The sequence below is a fragment of the Apodemus sylvaticus genome, chromosome 20, assembly GCF_947179515.1.
Source record: "Apodemus sylvaticus chromosome 20, mApoSyl1.1, whole genome shotgun sequence".
Taxonomy (NCBI): Eukaryota; Metazoa; Chordata; class Mammalia; order Rodentia; family Muridae; genus Apodemus; species Apodemus sylvaticus.
Genome location: NC_067491.1, coordinates 27003231 through 27024505, shown reverse-complemented (window position 1 = coordinate 27024505; position 21275 = coordinate 27003231). Strand labels below are relative to the sequence as shown.

At 38.3% G+C, this 21275-nt stretch overlaps 1 protein-coding gene across 1 annotated transcript in view; it reads left to right on the top strand.

The window, feature by feature from the left end:
• Positions 1-21275, top strand: part of Lin7a (lin-7 homolog A, crumbs cell polarity complex component) — a 135982-nt gene that overhangs the window by 82733 nt on the left and 31974 nt on the right. Inside the window, exons 3-4 of the mRNA XM_052165678.1 lie at positions 14155-14226; positions 16711-16920. Of these exons, the coding sequence (XP_052021638.1) occupies positions 14155-14226; positions 16711-16920 (282 nt within the window). The remainder of the gene's footprint in view (positions 1-14154; positions 14227-16710; positions 16921-21275) is intronic.

Here is a 21275-nt window from a genome sequence, read left to right as displayed (position 1 = left end):
AATTATTCTCTGAACCATACAGAACACAGTGCGAGGAACACAAACTTTAGAAAGCAGAAATAATGTGGAGAACCAGATACAGAAATCATCCTTAGACTTTGAGTCCTGGGATTTGTTTTCAGGCTTGAGAAGACTCAGTTCTTTTAAGGTTAGCCGATGATGACTTGGAAATTCAAGAGCAAATCAGTAAAGATACAGCAGCCTTTTCTATCTGTATAGCCATACTCAAATGTCTACTGAGGAAGATGGCAGAGGAGAGGTTACAGTCTTCTGTCTGATTGCAACTTTTGATGGGTGTCAAGAAGACCCAGGTTAGGTACCATCAGCATTGTATTCATCCCAGTTAAGGGAGGGTGTTAGCTTCCTCCACAACAGCCACTCTGCAACAATCATTCCCAGATTTCAAGATGTGGCTCTGGACTTCCAAACATCATACCCTAATCTACCTCTTTCAAAGGATTAAAATATGCATGCTATTTGTGAAGAATAAGCCAATTAGTTCATCCAAATTCAAAGATATTTATAGCTTATTCAGCTGTTCTGGTTTCTGAAGGAATCAGTCCCTGCCAACATTTCTGGGAATGGACCATTCACAAACTTAAATGTACCCCGAGGATTTGTTAAAAAACTCTTTCAGGACTGGAAAGTAAATCCCATCAGGACAAAACAGCCACCAGACAATTCAACTGCAGAATGGTGATTGTGTTGTTTAAGATGTTGTTCCAGCAATTATTTTGCTAAAGAAAAAGCCCAGAGATTAGTATGAACCTGGAGTATGAATTGGACAGATTTTGTTTTACAATTTGAAGAACATTGCTTGCATTCATGCTTTGAATGATAAGTTTTCTGAAAGAACCTCATTTCTATGTTGGATATTATTCTAAACCTCTTACAATCTGAAAAGTAATTATTTTTTAATGGTGAACTGTGAGATTGCTTAATTTTCCTCCTATAAAGTAAGGACAGTCAGTGAATCTAGCACTAAATTCTGATAAATATTTTTTAACAAATTGGTCAAAAATAAATTATATAATGTTTGCTTTTTCTCTCTCCCATTTCTATCACTCAGAATAAAGACCATAAACACTGCTCCATGAATCAGGGATTCATCCCTATATTATGTTAAGCAGTAATTCGTTTTGGAGTTTTCCATCTATTGATTCACCCATTGATGGTCATCTGCATCATCCCATCCGAAGTAGGGTTGCTTTTCAGGCCATCTGGAGATGGACTAGACCAGATTTTTTTAGTGCTGTTTGCATTTTGCTAAACTTTTCAGAAGAGGCAATATATCAGTATCTATCAGTGCTGGGAATGCATACAGCTTTGACTCAGAAATCCACTTTTCATAAATAGATAGTTTGAGATTTTAAAAACCCAAGCTTATTTGTGTTCATGGGATAAGATGGGAACACCAAATGTTCTTCATTTGGATTGATCTAATGGGCTGTGGCACATCTGCATTAGCGTGACATGGAGCCTTAACTAGAAAAAGCATTAATATGTACCGAGATGTCATGATTTCTATGATCATGCTAAAAGATTAAAACAAATACAGTCTATAAAAGAAAATAATAGCAGGTGATATTTGTAATTTCTAAATGAAATATATAAGGAGTCAATACAAGAAATCTGTTGGCAGCTGTTCTTTCAGGGGAAATTACAGACTATTTCAATTCCTTACTTTGTATAGTCTTATATTTTGCTGTTTCTGTAGCGTGAGTAAACTATTTTCCCTTCAAAGTCTCTTCTTAAAATTTTGTTTCTTTGGACCTTCTCCTGAGATATAATTGAGTTGAAAATGAGTGTATATGCTATTCCAAGTAAAAAAGTAATAATTGGCATATTTTGATAGTACTGACATATGATGAAGGCTAGGATTATTATGTGTGTGTATGTGTATGTATATGGTGTGTGTATGTGTGTGTATGTGTATGTATATGGTGTATGTGTGTATGTGTTTGTATGTATGTGTATGCATTTGTATGTGTGTATGTGTGTGTATATGTGCGTATATATGTGTGTGTGTCATGAATATTATCATCTATCTAACATTCCAATTTAATTGGGTATCCAGAATTTTTATTACAGCCTTATTGGCTATGATTTTAATCTAATCAACTGAATCATCAGGTTGATTCTTAGTATCTGAGTTGGTTTTCCTCTGTCCTCATTTGATAAGCTGGCATAGCGCCTGTGACAATGACATTACACACCTAATGGTTCCAAAATACTTGATTGGTTCTCCTGACAATGCTGTATTTTAAGTGGAACTGAATTTTCAAATCTTACAAACTTTTCCTGGCAAAATGTAAAATTGTGGAGCCAAGATCTTAATACCTTTGAGTCTTTTCAATGAAAACAATGTTCTTAAGCTAAAGCATTTTTGAGTCTCGCTCAAAATAAGCAAGTGGAGATAATTCACTGGCTTTGAATACTGTTACACTAATTGGAAATGACATGTTCCCAAAATTTTGCTCAGGCATTTCCTGTCACCGGAGAGTCTGGCTGTGTGACAGGGACAGGACAGGAATATCTGCCTCAAGGGAATAATGTGTTTGAACTACAAGGAAAGAAATTTCTCCCTGGTGGCTTGGCCACCTGCCATATGGACCCCGAAGAAATTCACTGTTACTTGTGTTCTCTATTCCCTCCTCAATGTTATTAACTTATCCATACAAATTAATGTGTGCTGCTTTATGAAAGTTATATGTTTTAAGTATCCATTGGAATTATAAACCAATTATAAAAAATAAGCACTGAAATAAAGGTTAATGTTACAGTTTCTTAAAATGAGAGTCATTCTTCAGTTTTATAGTTGCACAACTAATTATTTTGCTTTTATATAACAGAATAATTAGTTGTGAAGCCATAAAACTGAACAAAGTATTTTCTGTTCCTTTGGGAAAATTAAGTGTATTGCCTAGTCATTTTAATTCACTTAAAACAAGTGCTATAAATAACTTCCAACAATTTCCAAATTGGTACAGATTTTAAGGGATGTATTATGTAACATACCTGCAGCTCTCATACAGATTTCTGAATTTCCCTTGCTTTTAGCAAGGAAAAAACCATTTGCTGTCTAGATAGATGAAACTTTTAATCTATTTTTTCCAAATACCATCCCAAAGAAGCATCATATATCTTCCATATGATTTAGGTGGTAGGACACAAGAGAAGTTTCTTAATGTGTCCTTCTCAATAAGCTTTATCTGTAAACAATAATTCAGAAAAGAGCCTTCATTTATTTGTAATTTGAGTAGACAAATGATCATATATTTAAACGTCCCATTTTGCCCCCACATTTTTCTAATCTTCATCTAAATTCTGGCACTGGAGATCACTTGCAAGTTAATACTACATTTCCCTTCACTCTGGAAACACCATTTCACATAAATTCACTTCAAAACCTAAGATTGGTCACAAATTATGGGCGATTTCCATTCAGCTGCAGTCCAGTTAATGTCCTTGAAAGTAAATTGTAAGTGGAATGGATCTCTTTGCAGCAGAGTGCCTGAGTCGCATAGCTGAGCTTAGAAATAGGCATGTGGTCTGTGAGAACCAGGTTTGAGGTTCCAGAGCTTTTTTCAGAGGAGAGTGTAGCCGAAATCGAGGAGAGAGTACATGCTCCTCTGGGTTCCAGTCTTCCTGACACTGCCAGCCCAGTGAGGCAAGGGGAGAGCACCACAGGGAATGAAAGCTTGGGTGCCTCTTGGTCAGCTCTTCCCTAATACACCTCTTTCTGGAAAATGCAGACTAGAGAATGTCACTTGGGCCCAGACACCTGAGTCAAGCTACTCTTTTCTTCCAGCCCGAATCAAACCTGCCTGGTTTGGCCTGACCTGATGGTAGAATATGAAACAAAAGGACTCCCTACACCAGCCCCAGAGCAGGAAGCTTTTCTCTGACTCTTGTGGCTGTTACCTTCTGGGGACAATATCACCAGCACCACTTAAAACATTGACCAATACAGTTGCCCACTACAGAACAGTCACTTGCGCAGCAGTCCTGTAACAGCAGCAATTAAAGAGCATGCTAAGGCTAAAATGTGTAAGTTGGATCAGAAGGTTTCTGTCCCAATGCATCATGCTTTTCTTCAGTCTTTAAATACAGCGTGTCTGATTTTGTCCTTAATTGTAAGTGATACTAGTCTACCGGTGCTTTGCCTGACCCAAGAGGTGGCATGTGTCTAACAACATCAATGAGTTTATAGAAAAACTTAAAAGTATACTCTGGAATATTATTGCTCCAGACAATGAGTTTTATTGCTATTATGAACTCCTGATACTCCTATTTAAAAACTATATATCTGCCAAGTGATAACACACACTATGGTGTGCTGAACTTTGGACCACATCACTGCGCATGTGCCCTTCACTTCTCCCCGTTTGTTCCTACCATCCTGACTGCACATCGCTTTCTACACCACCTCATGACTCAACTGAGACTATTGTCATTTTCAGGTCTCACAAAGCTGCTGAAATCTATTCTGATGGTTTCTAGTTTAAGCCAATTACAAACAAAGAAGCTATTTGGCACCCACATCTCATTTCTACATGAATACAACTTTTATTTGTCTTGAACAAATAGGTAGGAGTAGATAAATGGATTTCTCGAGTACATGTGGGTTTAGCTTTGTAGAAAGCTGTTATCTTGTTTCCTCAAGTGGCTGCACCATTTTCTGTTCCCACTAGCAATGCTTCAAAGTTTTCATTGTTCGATGATCTTGCCTACACTTTACATTGTTTCTTTGTTTTTTAAATTTTACATTCTAGTAAGTTCACAGATTAATTATTATCATAATTTGATTTCCCTCATGACTCTTTTCATACTTTTCACACATGCATATGACTCTTCCTTGATGACATACCTCCCAAAGTATTTTAGTAATTTTTAATATTCCTTCTTTCATTTGTATTAACTACCTCAAGAAGTCTTTACACATTCTTGATAGGAAAGTTTTGTCTATTAAGTTAGTTTCTTCTAAGCAATTTCTCCAAGGACTTTGCCTTTTTACTTCCTTTCACAGCATTTTTTATGTATTTTATTTGTTTATTTATATTTTTTACACTCCAGATTTTATCCATCTTCCCGTCCACCCTTTTACTGTTCTATATCCCATACCTCCTCTTCACCTCCATATCTCCATGAGGATGTCCCTGCCCCCAACCCCACTAGAATTCTGAATTCCCTGGAGTCTCCAGTCTCTTGAGGGTTAGGTGCATAATTTCTGACTGAACACAGACCTCTGCTGTATATGTATTGGGGTCCTCATATCAGCTGATGTATGCTGCCTGGTTGGTGGTTCACTGTCTGAGAGATCTCCGGGGTCCAAGTTAGTTGAGACTGCTGGTCTCCTAGAGGGTCGCCCTCCTCCTCAGCTTCTTCCAGCTTTTCCCTAATTTAACCACTGGAGTCAGCAGCTTCTGTCCATTGGTTGGGTCCAAATATCTGCATCTGACTCTGTCAGCTGCTTGTTGCACCTTTCCATGTGCAGTCATGCTAGGTCCATTTTTTTGTGAGTACTCCATAGCCTCAGTAATAGTGTCAGGCCTTGTGACCTCCCCTCGAGCTGGATCCTGCTTTGGGTCTGTCGTTGAACCTTCTTTTCCTCAGGCTCCTCTCCATTTCCATCCTTACAGTTCTTTCAGACAGGAACAATTATGGGTCAGAGTTTTGACTGTGGGATGGCCTTTCATAACATTTTTAATGAGTTCATTTCTCCTTCTTCAACACTGGGTTTTAGTTTGTCCTCCATTTCCTGTCCCTTATATTAGCAAATTCTAATTTATAATGAAAAAATGATAACTCCCAGCACTGGAGGAAATATAAGAAAAGCAGCTAAGGATAGAATGATTCTATAAAAACTTTTACTTGGAGAATATAGTAACTGGGAACTCTTTTGGCTAAAAGTGTCAGAAAAAATTCTAACTTTGCTGGCGCGACTTAAAAATACTATTTTTAAATTGTACATTTATATATGCGTGTTTTGGCTGCACGTATGTATCTATGTACCAATTGTGTGCCTGGTGCCTGTGGTGGCCAGGAGAAGTGATCAAATCCGCTGGAACTGGGATCTTGTATAGCTGTGAACTGACATGTAGGTGCTGAGTAGCAAACCTCCGTCCTCTGAAAGAGTAGCCCATGCTCTCTACCACTGAGCTATTTCTCTGATCCTGTAAAAACACCATTTTTTCATTAATGCACCAAGCAGAGAAATGAGCAGCTGTATCCCCCATAGACCTGGGGCCCTCGTTAATCATGTCTGATGTGCACACATGTCTATGCTTTCTCTCTGGAAGTGGAAGGCTGAAACACCATGCACTGGTAAAGACAGTGAGGGAAGAAAAGTGCTTTCCTAGATGTACTTAAGTCTAAGTAAATTGTCCCTGAATACAACTGAGTCATGTGCCCAGAGAAAACTGATGGGGAGATGAAATGCTGCTTATATCAGGAGAGCATAGAAATATCAAAATACCATCAAAAGTAAAAAGACAATGAAACTATTGTATTATAATAGAAAAAAACCAAAGTATACCTTTAAATGCAACAAATAAAAAATACACTTGCAACCAGCTAAACATCTACATGTTGAAGACATCAATTTTAAAGATCTTAGTAATGCAGGGAATAGTAATAATAGAAATAAAAGCTGTTTTAACTACTCTAACTAGAGCATAATAAAAATAATAGGATATGCCAAAAATCATGTGCATTATCTTTCTTTAATCACCTGCTTGGCAAATAGTAGAAAATAAAGTTCACAAATGGTAAACTGCTAAAGTCTCCTAGAAAAGGGATTCAGGATGAGAAATTTATAGCCAAATCCTGACAATTCTTTCCTACCTCTATATGTTGCTGAGGATTTTCAAAGTTGAAAAGTGTACATTAAAAGCTTCTATTGTGGTGTTTAGCTTCTGTACCAATGAAAGTTCAAAGCAAAAAGTCTTCTCTAAACCTTAGCTATTTATTTTCAATCTAAATGGCAATGCTATTGAAACCTTAGTTGATAAACTGGAGTCCAAGTGAAGGGTTACATTTCATGTGTACTAGCTAGTCTCCCATTCATTAAATTCTATTTTTTAAAAAAGTCGATTTGCTTTTCAGTATAAAGGAAAAAAGAAACATATTTATTAAAATTTTTAAGTAACCGACTGTTCCACCAGCCTGCAGTCTGTAATCAGCACACCAAGCCTACTCTGCAGTTCTGCCTGCCTCCCCTGAGGCCTTGTCTAATCTAGGGCACACAGCTCCACCTGCCTCCCTGAATAGCTGTTCCAAACCAAGACACTCAGGCCAGCCAACACCATTGATGACCAGATGGCAAAAGGCAAGTACAAGAACATAATCAGCAGAAGCCAATGCAACATAGCATCATCAGAACCAGTTCTGCTACTATAGCAAGCCCTGGTTATCCTAACACACATAAAGAACACAATTGTGACCTTAAATCCCATCTCATGAAGATGATAGAGGGCTGTAAAGGGGATACAAATAATTCCCTTAAAGAAATACTCATGGAAGGTAGATGATGGGAAAGACTTGGGAGGAAGAGGGGATGGGGAGGGAGAAAGCGGGGCAGGAACAGGTATGGGAGGAGACAGGGATGATATACAGAGAGTCAGTAATTTGATCAGAGGTGTGTAGCAATAGGAAATGGGGAACATTAGTTGAAATGCTCAACAAAGGGGAGAACATGTAGAGACCATATCCAGAGGTTGGCAAGGGCCCCAGTTGGGGAATGGGGCCACTCACTCATCTCCAAATTCCAATCCAGAATGTCTCCTGTCTTAGAAATACAGGGATAACATGTAGAGCAGAGACTGAAGGAAAAGCCATCCAGAGACTGCCCAACTTGGGGATCCATACAATATAAAGACACAAAACCCAGACACTATCATGGATGCCAAGAAGTGCTTGCTGACATGAGCCTGATATAGCTTTCTCCTGAGAGGCTCTGCCAGAGCTTCACAAATACAGAGGCAGATACTCACAGCCAACCATTGGACTGATCATGGGGTTCCCAACAAAGAAGTTAGAGAAAGGACTGAAGAAGCTGAAGGGGTTTGCAACCTCATAGGAAGAACAACACTAGCAACCAAGACCACCCAGAGATCTCAGGGACTAAACCACAAACCAGAGAGTGCACATGGTTGACCCATGGCTCCAGCTGCATACAAAGCACAGGATGGCCTTGTTGGACATCATAGGAGGAGAAGCCCTTAGTCCTATGACATCCCCAGTGTAGAGGAATGCCAGGGCTGTGAGGTGGGAGTGGGGGTGCCCCATCATAAAAGCTGGGAAGGGAGATGGGAGAGGGGTGGCTCTGGAGAGAGAACTGGAAAAGGGGATAACATTTGAAATGTAAATACATAAAATATCCAATAAAAATAAATACAGGAAAACACAGTCAAGCAGGTAGAAGCACTTAAGAAAGAAACAATTATTCCCTTAAAGAAATACAAGAAAAAATAATCAAACAGGTGAAGGAAATTATTAGGTCCAAGACCTAAAAACGCAAATAGAATCAATAAATAAACACAAAAGGAGGCAATCCTAGAGATGGAAACCTGGGAACGAGAACAGGAACTATAGACAAAGCATTCCCAACAAAATACAAAATATGGAAGAGAGAATCTTCTCAGGCATGGAAGATATCATAGAAGAAATCAATACATTGATCAAAGAAAATGCCAAATGTAAAAAATTCATAACTCAAAACTTCCAGGAATTTGAAACACTATGAAATGACCAAACCTAAGAATAATAGCAATAGAAGAAGGTGAAAATTCCCTGTTCAAATGGCCAGAAAATATCTTAAACAAAATCTTGGAAGCAAACTTTGCTAGTCTAAAGAAAGGGACAGCTATAAACATACAAGAAGCTTATAGAATACCAGATAGATTGTACCAGAATAGAAAATCCTCCTGCCACATAATAACCAAAACACTAATTGAACAAAACAAAGAAAGAATATTAAAAGCTGGAAGGGGAAAAGGCCAAGTATTATATAAAGACAGATCTATCAGAATTACATCTGCCTTCTGAATACTCTAAAATCCGAAAGATCCTGCACAAATGTCATACAAACCCTAAGAGACCACAGATGCCAGACAAGACTGCTATACCCAGCAAAGCTCTCATTCACCATTGATGGGAAAACCAAGATATTCCATGACAAAACCAAGTTTAAATAATATCTTTCCACTAACCCAGCCCTGTAGATGATAATACAAGGAAAACTCCAGCACAAGGAAGGTAACTACACACAAGAAGAAAACAAAAGAAATAAAACAACTCACAGAAAAACCAAAAGAAGAGAATCACACACACACAGGATACCACTTCCAGCAACAAAATAACAGGAACTAAAAACCATTGGTTATTAATATCTCTAAACATCAATGGACTCAATTCACCAATAAAATGACACAGGCTAGCAGACTGGACACATAAACATGATTCATCATTCTGGTACATACAAGAAACACACTTCAGCAACAATGATAGACACTACCTCAGAGTAAAGGGCTGGAAAAGTTTTTCCAAGCAAATGAACCTAAGAAACAAGCAGAAGTAGCCATTCTAAAATCTAATAAAATAGATTTTCAACCACAAGTTTTCAAACGAGATGTGGGAGGACACTTCATACTCATCAAAGGAAAACTCCACCAAGATGACATATCAATTCTGAACATCTACGCCCCAAGTGAAAGAGCGCCCACATTCATAAAAGAATCTTTACTAAACCTCAAATCACACATGGAATAGGACTTCAAGATCCTATTCTTATCAATGGATAGGATATCGAAACAGAAACTAAACAGAAAAACAAGGAAACTAACTGATGTTTTGAACCAAATGGATTTAACAAATATCTACAGTACCTTTCACCCAAAATCAAATAAAATATACCTTCTTCTCAGCACCTCATGGAACCTTTTCCAAAGTCAGACATATAGTGTGTTACCAAGCAAGCCAAATACAAGAAGATTAAAATAACCCCTTGCGTGCTGTAAGTTATCTCAAATGGCTGAGAAACCCTTAAAAAATGTTCAACATCCTTAGTTACCAGGGAAAAGCCATCCAAAAGAACCCTGAGGTTCCATCTTATACTGGTCAGAATGGGTAAGATCAAAGACTGAAGCCACAGCACATTGGGATGAGGCTGTAGAGCAGGGGGAACATTCCACTATTGCTGGTGGCATTTCAAAATTGTACAACCAGTCTGGAAATCAATCTGGCAGTTCATCAGCAAATTAGAAATAGTTCTAGCTGAAGACCCAGCTATACTGCTCCTGAGAAAACATTCAAAAGATACTTCACCATACCACCAGGACATGTGCTCCACTGTGTCCACAGCAAGCACCAATCCCTGATACTATTAGAGATACTGTTTTGTTTGCAGACAGAAGTCTACCATGGCTGTCTTCTGAGAGGCTCAGAGGGATGCAGATGCCATAGGCAAACAGTGGAGGAAGCTTGAGTACTCTTGTGCAAAAGTAGGGGGGAAGAATTATAGACCCGAAGGGGAAAGAAATTCTACAGGAAAACCAACAGAGTCAACTAACCTGGACCCTTGGGGCTCTCAGACACTGAACCATCAACCAAAGAGCATACATAGACTGAGCCTTGGCCTACCCCTCCCCCACATATATGTAGCAGATGCAGATCCCAAACAACTGAAATGGGAGCTATCCCTAAAGGTGTTGCATACCTCTGGAATACATTCTTCTAAACAGCTGTGTTTGATCTTAGCAGTAGAGGAAGCACCTAGACCCACAGAGACTTGATGTTCCAGAGTGGGGGGATATCAAGGCGGGCCTCCATGCTGTCAAAGAAGGGAATGGGGGATGAAGGGAGGGACTGTGGAAGGGGTGTATCAATCAGGATGTAAAGTGAATAAATAAGTAAAAATAAAAAAGGAAAATTAATAAATAGCCAATTTGTGATGAAAACCATGTTTTGTTTTGTTTTTCAGTTTTGGAAGGGAACTGTTTTCTCTAATGATTTAGCACAGTTGGCTAACACAGAATAACTCAGAGAGGAGTGTTAGCTGAACACATGTTTCAATGGACTTTTTGAACCAACATACCACCATTGTTTTGCTCGTTTCCAATTAACTTACTTCTCTAAAGTTTTAGCATCTTAGAAAAAGTTGTAAATGTTTACACTACCCTGGGATCTCTTGGAATATTTCAAAGTTAGGAAATCGACAGTGTTGAAATAGAAGGTAAAAAGGGCACTAGACCTTGTAACAGTGATGTCACTGGCCCAGGAGTGAAGCCCATGGTGCTCCATAGAATTTGCCTGCAAATGCCACAGCTCAGTTTTCAGACATCTAAGACAGGAGATGCAGAGGATGATAAAGCCCACTTTCCTTTGCTGAAGCACAAACAACTATCTTCTCTTTTGCGTTTAAGAACCCTTTCTGGGTATCTGGAAAAATGAGTGTCTTTCCCTGACAACTTCCTTCAAAATAGACAAACATATTTATAGTTGTCCTTGACAGGAAAGGCACGCAAAGATGCCTCTTTTTCCCTTAGGAAATGAGAGTCCCAGGAGGTTTGTTAGATGATCCGCCCCAAGCAGACTGAATGTCTCAAAGATCTGACCTGACGAAATCACTAGACTCTTTTCCTTCTTTCACTTTTGAAGACCAATCATTCCAAATCTACTGTGCTTTGTAGAAATTAAAAATGTAGACAATAATCCTGGATTGATTTCACTTGGTATGCTAGCATTACAGAGAGTTTAAAATGCTATCTTCCTCACTTTTGGTTTGTTTCGTAGATTGGGGGAGGGGAGAGTGCTGGGGATACAGAATTGGTGCCTTGTACATTCACAGCTACCTCTTGCTTAAAGGCAGCAGACTTTGTCAAATATCTCCAGAGGACAAATTGGTCCCCAGTTGAGAGCTACAGCTGTTCAAGTATTGTGTATCCTGGGAGATTTTTCCCTGAAGATCTCAGGGTCAAATAAGATGAGCGATGTCATGACAGCAGTTATATTAGCAAACTTTCAGTTATCTAACTACATATGGCAAACAGTCATGTTCTTATCCAAGACTTACCATTTCAAGGCACATTTTCAATTGAGAACATTGAACTCCGGGGAAATCAAGCACTTAACTGACCAACAGTAGACAATTGGAAAGCTGGACAGCCAGGGACTGTTTCCAAGCTGTATTCTGAGCCCTTGTGATTATCTAGGCAGTTCTGCCCTTTTGGAATCCCAGTTTTTAATTGAAAATTCAAATTTGAATATTGAGGATAATTCTTTTTAATTTGCCATAGTTATTAAGTATTTACATTTTCTCCCAAACAAAAAATGACCTTTTGTCATAATCAGTTGATGACAATCTTTTAATTATTTGCTCATCGTGGTCTCTATAAACATCCACGAATGCAAACAAAGATATCACTAATCAGCACGACGCCAGCAAGTTCAGAAGGCCAGGAAGTGTATGAGAGATGTGGGAAACATTAAACAAGGGAGATAAACCTTTGAATTAGACCTTTGAACATCCTCAGAAACTTGGTAACCAAACGCCTGCCAGGTAGAGAAATGTTTTTGTCAAAGTTATAGGGATTTTCAAAGACCTGGGCCAGTGGAAGGATCCGCTGTGGTACTTTCAAGAGCTAGGAGCACAGGAGAGGCTTGGTTCTTCACAGAGATTTCTGGACTGGTTTGTTACTTAAGGGCAGAAGACAGCCAAAATCACACTAGATACATTGTCAGATAGGTATTTGACCAGATAGCTGGGGTGTAGGGTGTTTCATAATTATGAGACTATGTGCATGAACAAGGAACACTAAGAGATAATGAGTTGGGGCTGGACAAATTTGTGAAATGAGAGAGTTTATTAACAAGAGAAGCAAGGTAGGAGCGGAGTGATTCTTCTTCTTAGTCAGCTATGAAAATAAATAAGTAGAATATATTTGTGGAAGAATTATCCTGGAAGCAAAATAATGTACTTCCAGAGATTATGGTTTGGCAGCCATTTTAGGAACCTGCAGAGTTATAGGGTATCACACTTCTGAATCTTCCGATCGTGTGCACATTTCCCACAGAAACTGAACATCTGAATGATTTTTTAGAGATCTTTATGATCTTCCCACTAGACTTTTAGAGGAAATATTTTCATGTTTTAACAATGTCTTCTATTGTTGTGTCTAAAACACTAATTGTTTGTGTAATTTACTGTTTAAGGATTGCCACGAAGAGGGCAGATCCCTTGAAAGTTTTATTTCAAAAAAGAAAGAAGGGAGGAAGGAAGGAAGAAAGGAAGGAAGAGAGGAAGGGAGGGGGGAAAGGAAGGAGGGAAGGAGGCAAGAAGGAAGAAAGAAAACATACTTCGTAAATATTTCTTACCCATTTTCCAGACTGGCAGAAAGACAGAAAGTATTGTGAAACAGCCTGTGGTTCCTCGAGGTGGCAGCTTCATTATTATCTGAAATGCTATCTGACTTAAAGGGCCTCCCAGCTTACAGAATCCAGTGTATCATGGAAACTGACACATTAATTTTACAAACTTCTTACCTTACTTGTTTCTCTAGGATACTATCTTTTTACCTCTGTGCTTACGGGCCTGTTTGAGTAACTTGTGTGCTTACAAAAATGTTTAGCTCTGAACATTCAAAATTATAAATGTGTATCATTAAGAACAGCACCCAGCATGTTGAAGATCAAGCCAAAGTAAAAAATACTATTATCTTAGCTTGGTGGAATGTCAATTTTGAAAATTACATGTATAATTTTGCCAAATTCAAGCAGTACTATCCATGTAACTTAATAGCATATTTTTATAGATAGGACTACATGTATGTACATACTTAGATATATGTACATACATACAAAAATATTAAAATTATTGATAGAGTCTTAAAGAATCAGAAATAAAAGGGTTGTTATAGTTCATAAATATGGACAGATTAAAATATTCTAAATAAATGCAATTGCCTTCCCTGTCCTCATATATACACACAAAGTAGGAGCCACATTTGGTCCAAATCATCAAGATAGCTGATGCAACCTGTTGCGATAGAAAACATTCATCCAAAAATGAAAATTTGTCCTCCCATCTGTAATAAAAAGAATTGATGTTCTTATGATATTCTTACATAGTCTTTCTTTTTCACATGACTATTTTAGGTGTATCAATACATGCATGAAACGATTACTGTTAATGGCTGCCCTGAATTCCGTGCGAGGGCCACAGCAAAGGTAAGACTTGAGTCACTTTAAAAGAACACTCAACCCCAGTGATGTAGTAATTGATTGTGCGCGTGTGTGTTTCAGGTATTCTCGTGTGTACACTGTAAGAGAATTTAGACCTCAGTGGCAGCCCAGAGTCTAGAACCAGTACTACTCACCAGGTAAAAAATCCTAATGGAAAAACTGACTTTTTCTGCTGCTTCTGTAGCTTAAGGAAGGAGAATGATTTCCTTAAAAATCACAAAATGTCCTTTTGGCACAAGCAAATCTGCTGCTCCATGATATCAAGTTCTACATGGTTTCTGGTCCATCCTGCAGATGCAAAAGAACCCATAGCCTATGTAGAGCATGAAAACTCATTTGCATAGGCCGAAAGCCCTGATGTAAGTCAGACATGGAAAGGCTTTACCCACACCCTGAACCAGTGCCCTTCTTTGTCCTCAGGTGGGCAATAGGTAACTTGCTGAAGATGTCAGTGACCTAACAGAGGCCTGGCACCTTTGTGGCGGTCACCACTTTTGTTCTTTAAAGGATCATACCAAGAGGCTGCAAAGGCCCCATTGGAAAAGATACAGAAAGAGGATCATGAAATTCTATTGAAGATGGATCACTAGGAAACAGTAGTGGTAATCTGAAGTCATACATGCAGCTTGTATTTTACAAATACAGAAATGTTTTAACAGAACACAACTTTCCTCATAAAGGGCTTGTAACTTTGTAATAATGCCTGCCAAGAAGTGAGAACAATTGGGAATAACTAGAAACTTTCATTCAACCCTTTTATCACCTATTGTTGGATTTCTCCCCTGGTATTTTCAGTTTTCACTCTGTAACTAAACACTGTTAACTTATAAGCTTCTTCTTCTTCTTCTTCTTCTTCTTCTTCTTCTTCTTCTTCTTCTTCTTCTTCTTCTTCTTCTACTTCTTCTTCTTCTTCATCTTCTTCCTCCTCCTCCTCTTCCTCCTCCTCTTCCTCCTCCTCTTCTTCCTCCTCTCCTCGTCCTCCTCCTCCTCTCCTTCTCCTCCTCTTCTTCTTTCTTCCTTTTCCTCTTTGTCTTTCTTCCTCTTCCTTCCTTTCCTTCCTCTTCCTCTTCCTCTTTTTCTTAGTTCCTGTTGAACCCCAGTAAATAGAGGGTATGATTACCATTACATCATGCTTTGCTTGTTCTGAAGTGGAACACACAGAGAAAAAATGATCCCTACATGGTTTAATTAAAGGGAAAGTGAATTATGTAGTGTTTTACCATTCTCATTTCTTATTCATGTAGAACAGCAGGATAGCAGCATAATGTTGCAATAGCACAATATTTTTTCTGGTTGTTTCTGGGCTGTCTGCATTGCATCCATGTCAGCCATTTAGACCCCTGCATGACAACAGGGTTTGCATGAGCAAATGCATGGAGCTGAAACCAAGCCATTATTTCCATGTCATTCACTATGTCTCATTAAACACAGGCAGTAGCACAATGCTAAACTGATGTGATAATGCGGTGTGTGGATAAGGAATGTACAGTAGTTGGAAATCAATATTTTCACAGTGTTGAGAGTAAATCACTTTATACTAGACATCTAATCAACTGTGGTTAAGGCAAGCTAATGGAAATGGAATACAAGAAGCAGGCAGAGAATCTTTGCTTGATTGAAACTACTATTTTATTCCTGTTGTGTGGGAACTAATGGTAAGTTGATTTCTTGAATTTAAAGAAACTAATGTGTTAATTTTAAAATGAAACTAGGACCATATGAAATAAAACTTTGCATGTCTATGTAAAATTCCCCAAGCCAGTCATTTCGCTCATATCGATGTACTAGCTGACATGGCATGTTAGTATAGAATTAAGAGAGAAAATGACCCAGTATGATACCATTCATAGTCATGGAGAATATGGATATGAGATAACAATAACATCTTTTAATCTAGCACTTTCATTTTAATTTTTATTTTCATCTGGGCATCTTGGATTTAAAAAATAAAAATCTTTATATTTACTAAACCAAGTAGATTAGCAATGGTAAGATGTTTTCAGGAATGCATACATACAAATGTACTCATCAGTCTGTTGAATAAATATCGATGAATATGTATGTTCAAGTAACAACTTAGACTATATTCCACACAAAAGCATGGAAAAGTGTCCCCCTGCTTCATGATCAATATGCATTCCATAAGTATACGAGGTAGTATGTATACAAATATTTGGAGTCATTGATCAGGATTTACATATAGCTGATGTAACTCTGAAAGAATTTACATTGATTTTGTTTTTGGTTTTATTTTTTCATAAGAGATAAGCCTTACAAAGGTAGAAATAACTAAGTGAGGCTTTACTGAAGAAAAAGGTCACATACTGCATCTAACAGAAGAAGTTCTGTGTTCTTCCTTCAACAGGAAAATGCTAGAGAGATGTCTAAGACATTGTTCCCCGAAGATCATGTACTTAGCCTTATTTCCCATGTTTTATTACCAAAAGAACATCTTTTTTTTTTTTTCAGGCAACAGTCGCAGCTTTTGCAGCCAGCGAAGGCCACTCCCACCCTCGGGTAGTTGAACTGCCAAAGACAGATGAAGGCCTGGGTTTTAATGTTATGGGAGGGAAGGAACAGAATTCCCCAATTTACATCTCTCGCATCATCCCTGGAGGCGTGGCTGAAAGACATGGAGGCCTCAAAAGGGGAGACCAGCTGCTATCAGTGAATGGAGTGGTATGTTGATAAAATACCCAGACATGTTTCTTTCTAAGTACATTCCCCACTTCCCCACCCCCACCCTATTATTGAAGCCAATGTTGAGATTACAGACAGCAATTTTATATTTGTCTCCAACTGGCTTCCAGGACTTGGATGGGTATAAACCCATAAAGGCAGTAATTTTATATCTTTATATCTCATTTCATCTTCCACAAATATGATAAATATCAAGTTAGGAAATCAGAAAATTATGCCAAGAAATTATCACATAGAATTTCCTTCTCAGAATACTGCTATTGGGTGGGTGTTTGGAAGAATATGATTTCAATGCAATTTTCACCCAAATTCCTATAACTGGTTGAGTTTGACATTTTGTTTTGTTTTAGTTAGTTAGCATTTTAACCGGTTCATTTCTTCATTTGTTTTGGTGCTAAGCATTGAACCCAGAGCCGTGTGCATGCTAGACAGGTACTGCACTACCAAGACAGACACCATGCAAACAAAGAGCTTCTTAAGCTATCTAGCAAACTAAATATTTCCCTTGCTCTTACTTGTATCAAACATAACCAATCTAAGGTCACAAGTTTCAGAAATATAAACAAGAATTTAACAAAATATACTTACCCCTTGATCTAAAAACTTTTATTTTGTAAGAACAAGATTTAATATGTATGCTAGATTTGAGTTCTTTGTAGCAACATTGATTCATGTTCAAGATATATCTAATATATCATATTTGAAAAACCATGTCTGAGTGGTAACCATGGTATAAATTTTCTGTTTATATCTTTAATTTTATTTGCATTTTCTCATATTTAAAAAAGAAGTGGTTTTATATTCACAAAAGCTATTCACTGCACTCTGCTGTTCTCTAAAGAACATCCAAACTAGCAATCCATGAATATTTTATATCATCACTCCAATCCCCAAATCACCATTAGCTCTACTTTTTCTAGGAGATAATGCTTTGAGATAAGCATTTTATTGACCTTTCAATAACTATGACCTTTCAATAACTATCACTTTTCAAGGCTTGTTCAAATGAAAATTGTAGCACACAGCTTTCTGGTAGAGGATACCAGGCAGGGTCAAACATTATGATTCATGGTAAGCTATGCCTTAGTTATTAAATTATGATTTCTCTGAGTATACTTTGCATATCTAAAGAAGTACAGGTTTAAAATAGGAAGAAGAGTAGGAAAATAATGACTCAAATGTGTGCATAGTCATTATAGTTGCACAAAGCAAACAGTCTTGTATGACATCATCAATCTAATAGGCAAATTGGCTTTGAACTATCTATCAAGGGAACTAACTGCCTCTACTTAACCCACACATTTGCAAGCAGCAGAGCTCAAAGCATTTCACAATCAGGCATCCATTCCTGCAGTGACCTTGTGATGAACCTGGGAAGCAGCAGGGAACATTGCAACAATGAAATCAAACAGACCTGATTTTACTGCTCAGTATCTATATTGTTACAGACTAATTGTGCCTAATGCCCAGCTCCACTTTCTAAAAGGCAGACAGACTGGCAGAAAAGTTACTAATTATAAGGGCATTGGTGAAAATTACTGAGGCAGCCTATCTACCAAGATCCACCCTTAATCAATCACATATGCACCTTTGATATGTAATTGTGATCACTAAAGATTCAAGTGAGATTTTTAAAGTGCCAAGAATATTGTTTTTATTAAGTCTTAAAGAAAGCTCTGCTGTACACATAGTTATATGCAAATTAGCAAATATTTATTAATAAGAAAGTAGCAATCACCTCCCCTCTGTGAAGCTGGAAGGTTCCACTTCTCTGTCCATCTAGTGTTCCAAGAAACTTAGAAGATCCACGTGAGTCAGGTGAGAATATTCCTGAATCAAAATTCTATTGAGCATCCATTTATCCTATGGTCGAGTTATTACTAACCCCTTGTATAGGATTTTTATACCCTGTTTATGTTTCCAAAGACTCTCAAGTTCACATTTACTTAAAAACTACCATTTACTAGTAGTATTCATTTGAAAACCATATCATGTTAATTAACAAGGCAGTGATTTCAACCAGGTCAATTTCCAACATAGTTTGGTAAAGAGAAAAACATTTGTTCATTACAGTCAGTCTAACAAATGCCCACCCTTCGCTAGAGTGTTACTTCAGACAGTGCTTAATTACTGCTCTCATCAAGGCCTCGTTTATTAAACTCCAAGAGTAACAATTACCTATTTTAAAGCATTTAAGAATAAGTCATATATGCATATATATCTATGGAACAACAATATAAAGGGGAGGTGAATTTCAAATTGAATTTCAAAGAGAGGTAGAGGTAGAGAAATTGGGGGAGAGAAAATGGGAGGAGGAAAAGATTAACCTAAAAATTTTTTTCTTTGAGGTTTTTTTATTTTTTTATTTTTTTTCTATAATCTTTGTTTACATTCCAAATGATTTCCCCTTTCCCGGTTCCCTCTTCCCCATAAGTCCCATAAGCCCTCTAACCTCTGCCCATTCCCCAATCAACCCCCTCCCACTTCTCTGTCCTGATAATCCCCTACATTGCTGCATCAAACCTTTCCAGGACCAGGGCCCTCTCCTTCCTTCTTGGGAAGCATTTGATATGTTAATTGTGTCTTGGGTATTCAGAGCTTCTGGACTAATATCCACTTATCAGTGACTGCCTTCCATGTGTGTTCTTTTGTGAATGAGTTACCTCACTTAGGATGATATTTTCCAGTTCCAACCATTTACCTAAGAATTTCATAAATTCTTTATTTTTAATTGCTGAGTAGTATTCCATTGTGTAAACATACCACATTTTCTGTATCCATTCCTCAGCTGAGGGACATCTGGGTTCTTTCCAGCTTCTGGCTATTATAAATAGGGACTGCTATGAACATAGTGGAGCCTGTGTCCTTATTGCATGCTGGGGAATCCTCTGGGTATATGCCCAGGAGTGGTATAACAGGGTCCTCCAGAAGTGTCATGCCCAGTTTTCTGAGGAACCACCAGACTGATTTCCAGAGTGGTTGTACCAACTTGCAATCCCACCAGCAGTGGAGGAGTGTTCCTCTTTCTCCACATCCTTGTCAACACCTGCTGTCTCTTGAGTTTTTAATCTTTAGCCATTCTGACTGCTGTGAGGTAAAATTTCAGGGTTGTTTTGATTTGCATTTCCCTAATGACCAATGATGTTGAACATTTCTTAAGGTGCTTCTCAGCAATTCAAAATTCTTCAGGTGAAAATTCTTGGCTTAGCTCTGCACTCCATTTTTTTTATTGATATATTTTTATATACATTTCAAAAGATTTCCCCTTTTCTGGGTCCCCACTACCCGCAAGTCCCATAAGCCCTCTTCCATCCCCCTGTTCTTCCATCCACCCCTTCCCATTTCCCTGTTCTGGAATTCCCCTATACTCTTGCACTGAATCTTTCCAGAACCAGGGGCCACTCCTCCATTCTTTTTGGACATCATTTAATTTGTCGATTATGTCCTGGGTGTTCAAAGTTTCTAGGCTAATATCCACTTATCAGTGAGTGCATACCATGATTGATCTTTTGAGACTGGGTTACCTCACTTAGTATGATGTTCTCCAGCTCCATCCATCTGCCTAAGAATTTCATGAATTCATTGTTTCTAATGGCTGAATAGTACTCCAGTGTGTAAATATACCACATATTTTGTATCCATTCCTCCGTTGAAGGACACCTAGGTTCTTTCCAGCTTCTGGCTACTACAAATAGGGCTGCTATGAACATAGTGGAGCATGTGTCCTTATTGCATGCTGAAGAATCCTCTGGATATATGCCCAGGAGTGGTATAACAGGGTCCTCAGGAAGTGACATGCCCAGTTTTCTGAGGAACCGCCAGACTGATTTCCAAAGTGGTTGCACCATCTTGCAATCCCACCAGCAGTGGAGGAGTGTTCCTCTTTCTCCACATCCTCGCCAACACCTGCTGTCTCCTGAGTTTTTGACCTTAGCCATTTTGACTGGTGTGAGGTGAAATCTCAGGGTTGTTTTGATTTGCATTTCCCTATGATTAATGATGTTGAACATTTCTTAAGGTGTTTCTCAGCCCTCCGAAGTTCTTCATGTGAAAATTCTTTGTTTAGCTCCATAACCCACTTTTTAATGGGGTTATTTGGTTCTCTCGGTTTTACCTTCTTGAGTTCTTTGTATTTATTAGATATTTGCCCTCTGTCGGATTTAGGGTTGGTGAAGATCCTTTCCCAATCTGTTGGTTGACATTTTGTCCTTTAGACAGTGTCCTTTGCCTTACAGAAACTTTGTAGTTTTATGAGGTCCCATTTGTCAATTCTTGATCTTAGAGCATAATCTATTGGTGTTCTATTCAGGAACTTTTCCCCTGTGCCCATGTCT